The sequence below is a fragment of the Lycorma delicatula genome, chromosome 8 (genome assembly GCF_047948215.1).
Source record: "Lycorma delicatula isolate Av1 chromosome 8, ASM4794821v1, whole genome shotgun sequence".
Classification (NCBI taxonomy): domain Eukaryota; kingdom Metazoa; phylum Arthropoda; class Insecta; order Hemiptera; family Fulgoridae; genus Lycorma; species Lycorma delicatula.
In genome coordinates this window covers 64030886-64042938 of record NC_134462.1, presented here as the reverse complement: position 1 = coordinate 64042938, position 12053 = coordinate 64030886, and the positions used below count along the sequence as shown (strand labels likewise).

At 29.2% G+C, this 12053-nt stretch overlaps 1 protein-coding gene across 8 annotated transcripts in view; it reads right to left on the bottom strand.

The window, feature by feature from the left end:
• Ae2 (anion exchange protein Ae2) overlaps positions 1-12053 on the bottom strand; it is a 406977-nt gene that overhangs the window by 61233 nt on the left and 333691 nt on the right. For all 8 annotated transcript variants that reach the window (XM_075374014.1, XM_075374019.1, XM_075374018.1 and 5 more), the window contains 4 exons: positions 11093-11247; positions 4991-5148; positions 1464-1641; positions 183-388 (listed from right to left, as the gene is read on the bottom strand). In XM_075374014.1, the coding sequence (XP_075230129.1) occupies positions 183-388; positions 1464-1641; positions 4991-5148; positions 11093-11247 (697 nt within the window). The remainder of the gene's footprint in view (positions 1-182; positions 389-1463; positions 1642-4990; positions 5149-11092; positions 11248-12053) is intronic.

Sequence of the window (12053 nt, the reverse complement as noted above, 5' to 3'; positions counted from 1 at the left end):
TAATTATTACATAAACAAATACAATATCATCAAAAACAATAAAGCACTCATCACAATACAACACCTCTAATTGCAACACAAAAAGTATACAACAATAAATTATAAGAAATAATTACAATATTAATACACATAATTTTTTATAAAGCACACACATATAATGTATGTGAATTGTAGATAATTACCTGAAGGCTGGTGTAACTTGAAGTATTTTTTCTAACGCTGAAACGGAAGCGGTCATGTTCATGTACATGCCTATGACGTAACAGAAGTGCTCTCATAACAGTTGATTTATTTTCTGCTGAAATAAGTTCGTCAATAACCATCTGTTCTACCACACGGTACGCGACACCTGGAAGATCTTTTTCTTCTAGATCGAGTAAAATTACCCCTGAAAAATAAGAGTAATTACATTCAAATATTATGTTATCAGCTGGCTATTTTTTTTTAATAATTTATTAAATAGTAAACATTTATTATTTTTTTAATTAAAAATTAATTTCTTATATTCCAGTAATTACATTGAAAATAAAATATTGATATTTATCTAGAATGCCTAGATTTAGATTTACATTGATATTTTCAATATCTTGATATTGAAGACTGTACTTCATCATTTACATTCATAAATATCATCCTCACATCCTCTAAAGTAATACCTTACAGTGGTTCCAAAGGCTAAACAGAAAAAATTGATCAAGATAATTCTTGGCATTCACTTCTTGCTGTTTATAAAATAAAGTTGAACAACTTTTTATATATTCTAAGTTCATAACAAAAGAAAATTATTTACAAATCAAAATTTAACTGACATTTTTGGGTACACTTACTAATGATTAAATATGGAACAAATCACACATTTTGGTTTTATGATACTGTAGCTTAATGAAATGTAGTCAAAGTTGCAGGAAATTTACAGAATTTTTATTCACGTTAAAATCACTGAAGTGCTTGTAACTCAAGTTAAACATGTTTTATGTTTCAACAATAAAACCTGACACAAACATTTTTTAAGGGGCATAGCATTGATAAAGCCGATCAAAAGGTTTTGTTTTATGCACCTAGAAACCTGCATAAAAAATACTGAATTTTTCATAACTGAGAAAAGAATTAAAAAAAATGAGATTATAACATTACATTGTCTCATGACTTGTCAGGCAAACTAGAAAAAACAACTGAAAATTAAATGAAATCAGTAATCAATAACTAATAAAATTTTATTTTTATAACAATCTCCACTAAACTTCATTCCATCTTACGTTTTTACATCACTGTGATTTAAAAGGTAAATCTGTCTTCAGTAGAAATTCTAAACTTTTTAGAAGGAAATAAATGAATAAAAGCAGATTGTGTTTAATTGACGGTGACATTAACTACAAGTTAAAGCACCTTGTCTTGTAAATATAATTTTGCTATGGTATACTATAAAATATTAACATAAAAGAAAAATCATAAGAATAACATACCGGTTTCAAGACATCTTCTAAGATTGAGAAGAGAATGAAAACTGAGAGATGCAACATGAGGACGACCCCACCTGTCAGCACCCTCTTCCAAGTCTTCTTCATATTTGATCCATCTGGCTGTTTCTTTCCATTCCCTTTCATCACCGATTCCATGCAGTTCATCCAGTTGGACAAATACCTACAGTAAGAAAAATAAATTATTATGCATTACACGGTTTCTTCAATTTAGAAAAATTAAAAAAAAATAAATAAATATTTTAATAGGATAATTAACCCTTTTTACATGAAGAATACAGACTCTTCATCCTACTTCAATTCTAACATTAATGCAGCTTCTTCCCTTGAAGTTCTAACATATTCTAGTGGTGATATTTTCGTTTCCAAAAGCCAAATTATCCATACTATCTTCCAACAACAATATTTTAAAGCTATTTTACTTTCATGAATATCTCTAAACTATGATGTGCATATTTTTTTATAGGATTTTTAACATTTTTACAGTAAGGGTTATTATGATCGCAAAAATTTTTTTTGAACCGGCCAATCCGGGCTCCTCCCTACCAAGGGCTAGATAAGAGGGAGCTATTACAGCGGCGGAAGTTAAGTACCACAAAAAAGAAATATGAAAAAAAAACTCCAAAAAATAGTCGCGGCTCCTGATGATGGTTCCTAGGAACAGCAAGCTGGGCTCAGTTCCATCACCGCAGGTTTGAGGCAAAGGGTGAAGGAGAAAAGATCTGGAACCGGCAAGCTAACCTGTCATGCCATACTTACTGCTGGTAGGCATGGAGGCCTGTTAGAGTCAGAGGGATACCCCCTGGGATTGAGTATTAGTTGCTTGGATGCAGATCCTTCCCAGGGGGCGGAAGGATGAAAAAAAAAGTTAATACAATGGATATAACCCCACGAAAGCGGTAAAAAATTGTTCCTCTCTCCCAACACACACAAATGACTCAAAGACAGATTGCCAGTGAGTGTAGTGTGAGGTTAGGCACTGCAAATGAAATCAAGAAAAAGTTTAGGGAAACACGTTCTGTCTTTCCAACAAGAAAAGGAAAATGTGGACAGAAAAAGAAAACCACACCTACACAGGATCGATTACTAACAAGAAAAAGCAAAATTAATCCATGATTGTCAGCTGTTGACCTTAATAGGGACTTGAGAACCAGTGTGACTAATGTTTCTGATATGACAGTTCGTAGAAGGTTGTTGGCAGTGGGAAGGATTGCTTAGAAACCTGAAAAGAAGCAGTTACTGACACAGATTAAAAAGACAAAAAGACTTCATTAGGCAAAGGAACATAAAGAATGGACTATTGAGATGTGGAAAATATTATTTTTTCAAACAAGACTCATTTCTTTGTCCAAGGATATTTCTTGTGTCCACACATACCAAAAACCAAATAAATAAAAAAATCCTATTAAAATAATAATACAAAAAAATGAATATAATAATAAATACACCAGAACTAAAAGACATAACAAAAAATACATACGGCCTACATTTATAAGTCAGCAGATGAGAAGACTACTACACCAACTCATCTGCAACAAGCTCCCAAATACCCAGCCAAAAAGATGTTTTATGGATGTTTTACACATGAAGGGCCAGGACCACTTATGCCTGTGGATGGAACGATGAAATCGGACCAATACATAAACATATGCCAAAGAAAAATAGTCCCACTTATGCAGAAGAACCCAGAACTCATTTTCCAAGAGGACCTTGCACCATGTCACACGTCAAAGAAAGCAAAAGAGTTCTTCAGAAACCAAAAAATTCAAGTGCTCTCGTGGCCAGGGAACTCCCCCGACATGGATTCCATTGAAAATTTATGGGCCATACTAAAAAGATGATTTGTGAAAAGGAATTGTAGTACAAAAACTGAACCTAATTCAGAGATACAGGTTTGGTTTCGAGATGAAGAAATCAAAAATCATGTTCTACCTTAGTGGAATCACTGCCAAAGAGGATTAATGAGATTATCAAAAAAAAAGGAGGACATATAAACTATTAAATTTGAGTAAGTTTGACTATTAAACATTTTTTCTTTTAAAAAATACTGTGTTCAGATTAATTTGTTCATCACTGTAGTCAATATTGCTTATAAGAGGCACAAAGCAAATTATAACTTTTGTATTAGCAATATTCTGAAATTCTGCATTAATTGTGAATCAGTTATAAAATTCTGAAATATCCTATCTATATAAACAAATTATTTTAATACACACATGCACAGTGAATACAATCTGTTACAATGACTACAGTCAATTTATTACTGGCAAAAGGATTCAGAAAAGTCTGCCTAGAATGCCTAGGCATTCTAGGCCTAAATTCTAAATCTAGATGTTAACTCGGTTCACTTTAAGATTCAGCTAGAGATGTTTACTAATTATCACAGTTAATAAAAACTATTATGAAAGTATTTTGTGTAGAATTCTAAATATTTCAGTAATTCAGTAATTGCTTATCTCTATGGCGGAATGGTAGCATATTGACCTTTCATCCAGAGGTCCCAGGTTTGAATCCCAGTCAAGCATGGTATTTTTCATATGCTACAAAACTCCATTTCCATATCCCATGTACAAACTTCAAGCTTATGTGGCAATATCATCAAGCAAAAAAAAAAGAAAAAATTCAACAAAAAAAATACAATTTAACAAAATTATTTAATTGTTTATATAAGCAGTTATAAGATACAAAGTATGTTACACAGATGTATCAAACAACAGATAAGCTAAAATATTTAACACATATTTTCATAAATAAATGAAATGTGTTCTTTAAACATGGCTTCTATTAGATCCATTAATAGTTGTGAAGCTATTTCAAAAATCCTTATTCTTGAAATTTTACAAAATATGAGCTATATCTTTAAAGTAAAGACCACTGGGAAATTTCTCTCCTTAAGGTTGGTCAACTTGAGTCATTCATGGCCACGCTATTAATGTACACACTGCATTGTTGTCTGTAAGTTGTCGCATTGTAGTATCTCTGATTACATGTGAGTTATTACATTATAAAATGAATAGGAAAATTGATGTTGCCACCGACTGTAAAATATGTGGAGTCATAATTTTTTTCAACCATCAAAGCTGGCTAAAATTTATAGGCAGTTGGTTGTTGTGTACAGTGATAATGAATGAAGGAAATATCCAAAAATGGTGTGGAAGGTTTAGAAATAACAGAATTAATGTGCATGATGAACATTCGGGGAGGTCCTCGATAATCACAGAGGAATTGTTGAAATGCGTCAATGATGAAATCAGAAAAGATCGTCACTCAATGATTTCCAACCGGCCCTTCTTTTTCCTAATGTTTCAAGAACTGTTATTGGTCACATTGTTCACGACCATTTAAGCTTCAGAAAGATTTATGCACATTGGGTGCCGCACGTCTTAATGGAACTTCACAAAAAAATCCAAATGGGATCTGTTTTGCAATTTTTGATGCACTACAGAGAAAAATGAATGAATTATGAATTAAAGAAATCAGCAAACTTAAGCAGATGAAAGAAATATATTTACCTCATGAGGACTGTGATCAAATGTTTTCTTATAACCAAATATAGGAAGGCCAGGATATAATGAAGCAGCAGTACCAGTATCCCTACGAGATGATATAGATGGTGCTTTGGATTTGGCACTATATCTTCTTTTACCACGAGGTTCATCAAATCTATGGCCTAAAATCAAACAGAAATACTCAAATATAAAATAGATAACAAAAAAAATTTTATTTAAGAAATGAATAATCCAATTTGAGATCAATAATAAATATATAAATAGTTTACTACTTACCATAATGTAGTAAAATCAGTTTAATTATGAATGAAGTATGTTGATCCCGGGCAAGATGGTAAAATGTCCTACCGATCTAATCTAAAGTATTTTAATTTAACACAATTAACCTTAACCCTATTTCATACAAAATATTATTCAAAATAAACTAAATGGATAGTCCAACTTTAATTGTTTGATTCTATCATACACAATGTTATATAAGTAAAGATAAGTAACTACAAAAGTAAATATGAAGGAGTCAGATACTTACACTAAAGATTCTGAATATTAATAACACTGTATAATCTCAATCATATAATAACAAAAAAAATAAAATTTACTAACCAACTAACCACTTTTCTGATTCAAAGACGAATCTTCAGCGATGTCAAGATTTTCACGTTTAAACACCATGTAAGAATTCTATAATTTTTATTTCACAAATATTTTCATTTGTCATGAGTGTAATAAAAAAAAATTAATCTATAATTATTGCAATAAGTAAAACTGACTTATAATTGTCATCAAATTCTATTTATTCTCATACTCATTAATTCCCTTTTATTTTTCAATTAACTTTATTTTTTACCAATTTTATTTTCATCAATTTTTCTCATTTTCTTTCATCATCAATTTTATTTTCATTCTCATCAAATTCTACTTCGTTATTCATCAAATTAAATTTCTGTTTATATTATACAAGTAAATATAACATTTTTCTAGATCATATTCCAACATGATTTACTATTTCTATACTGGGAGCCTTTCTTAGCTTCATTCTTTTATTAATAAAAGAATACAGCTAAGAGGGGTAAACAGTACTCAACAGAAATCATAACGCTCTTAGCAGAAAAGATAATAATAATTATTATCTTAATAACAACAATGGTTTATTATTATTCCACTGAGTGATAATTATTTATTTCAAATTAATCAATCAAGACTACTATCAACACTATTATAGTATATTTATTAATAATGAGATATGCTGCACAATTTGTTGATTTTTTTATATTTAATACTTTTGGGAAAGATTCAAAGAGTATTTCCTCTTAAATTAACAATCTGTAAGTTTTCCATGTTTTTGTTCCCAATAATTACTCTTAATTTAATTTTATACCTATTCTAGTAATTACATTTATTCAGTGATTCAGTTTTTTTTTATAATTAAGTATTTTGATACTCCATTAGTTTAATATTTTGGTCATGTGATGAGAGAACAATGTTATAGACTTCTATGAATATTTTATAAGGGAAGATCAATGGAAAGGGAAGTGTAGGATAACAAGGAATATGATGACTCGGAGAATGGTTTCATCGTACATCAAACAATTATTTAGAGCAACAAATTATATGAATAAGATAAAAATACTCATGATAGTTACTGACCTTCGTTCGAGAATGGCATAATAAGAAATTATAACAAATTACTTTTCAATTTTTAATATACTTACTTCAATTACTACGACTGTAACTTCATGAAATGTATATATTTGTTAATATGTATACTTTGCTATATTTTTTAAATGAAAACAATATTGAACTAAAAGTTCTTAAATCATTATTTAGAGTTTTTCTTTATACGTATAATCAACAATGCTCTCATTATGTTTGTTTTGGTCTGAAAGTTTAATTTCATTACTATGAAAAAAAGAAATTTTTAATATTGAAAATTATTAACTAAACATATTCATATTATATGTTGCTTTTTTCTTCTGGAGTAACTCTGAGAGCTAAATATCCTAAAAAAATTCTTAAAAAATATGTATCATTAAAGGTAGTATCCCTAGTAATCTCATTGAAAAAAGAACTGTACAATTACCTCTGAAAGGACCTATGGAAAAACAATCTCCATATAATTTGAAACTGAGTTATTTGTAATTACACTGAGGAACAGAATTAAACTTGTTTTCTGAACAAGGAAGATCCTAATAGAACTTAACTGAATTTAAATATGTAAATAGATTTTCTCAATCATTCATCAATTTTTTTGTGGTAAATAGGTAAACAATGAAAGAAACGTAAAAATTAATATGCAAGCAAGATACTATTCAACTTACTAAAAGAAAGGTAAATGTTGTTTTCCTTTTGTCATTGACATCCCTTTTTAGTGTTCAACAGTAATCTGCAAGTATTATTGCAATCCACTGTTACTGATACCTGTTTTCCATGTCAGAGATTAGCTGTGGAAACGCTACCCATGCTAGTCACTGATGGTGCCAAGATTTTCCAGAAAGAACTCCAGGTATGAATCCAAAAAATGAATTTTTAAGGGTTGTATGAAAGAATTTTCATGTATGTAAGACTGTAATAATTCACCCACAATATCCAGGTACTTGGAAAATTTGTGGTTTCCTAAATGTTTTACACAACACTTTTAAAGGAACCTCATGCTGTCTTTTCAATTTGGTTTAACAAGTTTTTAAATTGTCCACATATAATCAAAGTTCTTACTTGGAGAGCCATAAAAGTTCCTTTTTTGATTTTAGGATCACTAATATGAAGAAATGTTTTTTCAAATAATGAAATCTAGTACCATTTTTATAATAATGAAATAACTTTTTAATCACAATATATAGTCCAACAGTATTTGTTGCTTAAATTTAACAGTTGTTGTTGTTTAAATTTTTTCTAAAAAAATCTTCATATTGTTATATGTTTCTTTCTTCTTATTAGTTGCATAAGGTAAAAGTACAAAAGGAAATTTCTAGGCATTGAGCAAAGAGATAGCTTTTAAACTATTTTTTAAGGATCAATGATGAGTTTCCATTCTGTTGAGCTATGTTCATGATGAAATGTATCCATGACAGCACAAATATTCTTATAGTACACTAAACTATCTTCTTCAGGATATAAATCTTGAAACTCTTTCTGACGATTATGAAAGAAACACACTTCACACAACACACTGTTAGTATGGAGAAGATTCCAGCCTTTCGACCTACATTTCAAAACCACAGCTTGTTTGTTTCACAAATTCAAATCCTGAACAAGGTTGTTGTTAACCTTGAGTTATCAGATGAAGTTCACAGGAAGAGGATTTTGCTTCAAAAGTAGGATCATCTTGTTCTTCATGTCAAACTTCAGTAGCTACATCATATTCTGATTCATTTTCTAAATTTAGTTGTGTTGGAGGATGCAGTATAGGTAAGTACTCACCATGAGGCATGCAGTATAGGTAAGTACTCACCATGAGGCACTGGCCTTATAGTAAATAGTAAGTTTGGGTACTGCCATGTATGTTTGGATTTATTACTTATTCCTCTTATATTTATTATACAGAAATATGACCAATGGTACTGTGGTTCACACTACGTCATCGGTATAACAAACTCTTGTGCCAGTTTTCTCTAACTCAGTCTGTCAGACATTTCACACAGATTGAACAGCAGTTGTAAGGGGTCCACTTCTTATCTTGATCCCAAACTTTACAGCTAAAATATAGTTCATAACATTTATTAAGTATAAAACTTTGTCAAACTTTTCTGTACTTATTTAAACGTCAAATCCCCACACAAGTAGCAGAAGTTATTCCAATCATTTATATACTATCTTAGCATATTTATTCACTAATACAAAACATTTGACACAGTAAATGTAAATCATAAAACAGAATGAAACCACAGTACATACACACACATTGAACGTTTAAACAACAGGGTCAATTGTATTATTCAGAAGACTGCTCTGTGTTAACATGAAAAAAATCTACACTAAATCATGCATATAATGTATTCACTAATTGCCTTCATAATGTTATGTTTATACCCCACATTCAATTAAAAACCATTTAAAATATTCTTTTATATAAATAAGTTATACCTAACAAATATGCAAATTCTGCAAAAGCAATACTTCAAAAATGTTATTAAACAAAAATTATTGCTGATGGAAAAATTCTGATTGCATTTTTGATTAAATTGGCATAAAAAGTTATAACAGGAACACAAAAAAATTTCATGTGCAAACCTGTTTTTTTAGCGTTAACAATATTTTAAAAGTGTTATCTCAATTCATCATGCTGTTCAACTAACAAAAATACGCATCACACTGTAATTAATACATACTTCAATCAAGAACAGTTTAACTTTAATGCCCAGCTCTGAAAAATTAAAAAAAAAAAAAATAAGACTGTAGAAACTGATAGTATATTATCTGGCCTTTAAATGATTATACTGTTTGAAAGTTATACGGCTGTGTAGGCTGTAAATACAAGTAGGCATTTATGAGACTGGAGAAATACCCTCAGATAAAAAAAAAACCATACCAAAAAAATGACAAATAAATATAATCACAAATAAACTATAATTTAAAAATCTGATTCTTCCAAATAACTAACTGTAATAACTATAACGAATAGAACAAGAAATAGAAAATGGACCTAAACTAATTTCATTGCAGAAGAAGGATAGGTATTTTTTTATTTATAATTTATGAGAGATTGGCAGGCTCAAATGCTTCAACCATTAGGCTTAATATGCCAGTAAATGAGTCCCCAGTTCTTACCACATGGGTAAAAACTGTAAAGGAAGACAAGATATACAAAAAAGATAGTAAGCATATGTAAGTATGGGATTGATACAAATAGATGATTGAATGATGAAGTGAAAAAATGCATCAAACCAGTAAAATGAGAAAACTTAAGTAAAATGACATGATTTTATTTTAATATCATTAAAAAAAGGCTTAGGAGCTGCTTCTTTGTTTTTTAAGTGATTTTTTACCTTGTAGAATTCATCACTCAACTAAATTTAGCTTTATGAAGATGGCACAACTTCCGTATGTATTTGAAAAACTATTCAGAAAACAATAAAAGTTGCTAATTTAAACGTTTTAGAACCAGGATTAAAAATAAAAAAGTATCTGACTTATTTTGCAGTATAATTATTTTAATGAAGGTAAAATCTAATTTTCATGGCAAAGATTTAAATTTAAATCATTTGCGGGTTTATAAAATTGCCATTCAAATTTTGTGAATTTGGGATCCTGTAGACATCCTATCAAAGTATTAAAAAAGTTCATTATTATTCAGGTATGAACTCATTTAAATATGACAATGAAAGTGTGATAAAACTCTTACTTATCTCAGTATTTTTTTGGTATAAGTGTTGTATAACTGATATTTTTAATAAAATATTTTAAAAAATTACAATATTTTGTGCTACCAGTTAGGTTTGATATGGGTAGATCGAGTCAGAGTTTTCATCGCTTGAGAAGAATTTTTCTTAAAATTCTATAATTCTGTAAATTACCTCAATCCACCTAATGAGCTGTTCCTAAACACTCACCCTTCTTCCCCATTATCATTTAGTGAGTGTAGTTCTGATACTGCCAGATCATTCATTGCTACTTATAAAGCCAGTGCATTCTTAGTGTTATCAGGTAAGGAGCTTCAACAGACCAACTAGGGATTTTGTTTCCTATCCAGTGGCTAGACAATAAGCCTTATGGCTAAAATGCTTATCAGTAAAGCCAGACCTTTTAATATCCCCTCTCTAGAAAAAAAGGTAAAATAATAACTGTCAAAGCCATGTTCAATGTACTACTGGAATTCATAAGTCATTGAAGTTAAAGTGCAGTTCAATGGCATTTTTGCCATGGTTTAAGTATTTAATGGTCATAGAATTTGATAACACTTAAAAAAATAACAATCAGATTCAAATTTTTTGGTGTGGATTTAAAATACTTCTACTTTCTCCAGAACATGGGAATGGAAAAAAAATTATTTTAGAAAAACAGTTTGAAAATGAATTCAAGAAAGGTTACATAAATTCATCTACTGAAAATAGATTCGTTAATATTGATTTTAAAACTGTAGTAAATAAAAGACATTTAAAAAAAACTTACTAGTCAAATCATCTTTGTCAACTTCTTGAAGCATTGACACTTCTTCAGGTTTAATACTATGTTTTCTATCATCCAATGTAAGAAATTCAGCACCTGATCTCTTTTTCCATACCGAATCATCCGCACAACTATGTTTACGTCCTTTATGAGAATGTCTAAAAAAATCACACATTATACAACATATTAAAAAATTATAATTATCACTTCAATTATAAAAACAAGTCATATAAACAAAAAACAAATTAAAAGAAAAAAACATATATCATTAAAATGAAAAATTACAAATAGTTCTTTTTAAGCAGATATTTAAATTATGAGCCAAGTATTAAATGCTTTTTATTATATGAAAAAAAAAAAAACTAAGATTAATATCCACTTTGTCAGCTACTGAAGTACTTACTCAAGTAATAATTGTAATTAATATTATTAAGATAACAAATTACATCAAAATATAAAATATTCTGGATGTCTAACGTCATAATACTGCTTATTTGTTAATGCATAAAAATATACATAAAAATTATTGCAGTATTAAATTTTTTAAAGTAAATAATAAAATTATATTATTAAAGTAACATTAGAATTAATAAGCCAAGTATAAAAAAAGCAAAATTCAAAACGTAAAAATGAGATATTGATACTTCATATTTTTTAAATGAAATAAAACACTCAAATACACATGAATCATTGAAATAATTTTAGATTTCTATGAACAGTACAATAAAGATTAAAAAAATCATATTATAAAGATAAGAAAAGGATTAAGAGAAAACTTGAAGTTTGAAAATGAGCTTTTTTACTAGAATAATTAGTGGGGATATGCCGATTAAGAAATGAGAAATTTGAATCAATTTTAAACTGAAAGACTGCAAGAGTGAACTGAAAAAGCTAGTTTCAGGTAGGCTTATGACACGTGAGGAAAATGACTTTGATAATAAATTCTGTACTTTAAATTATTATT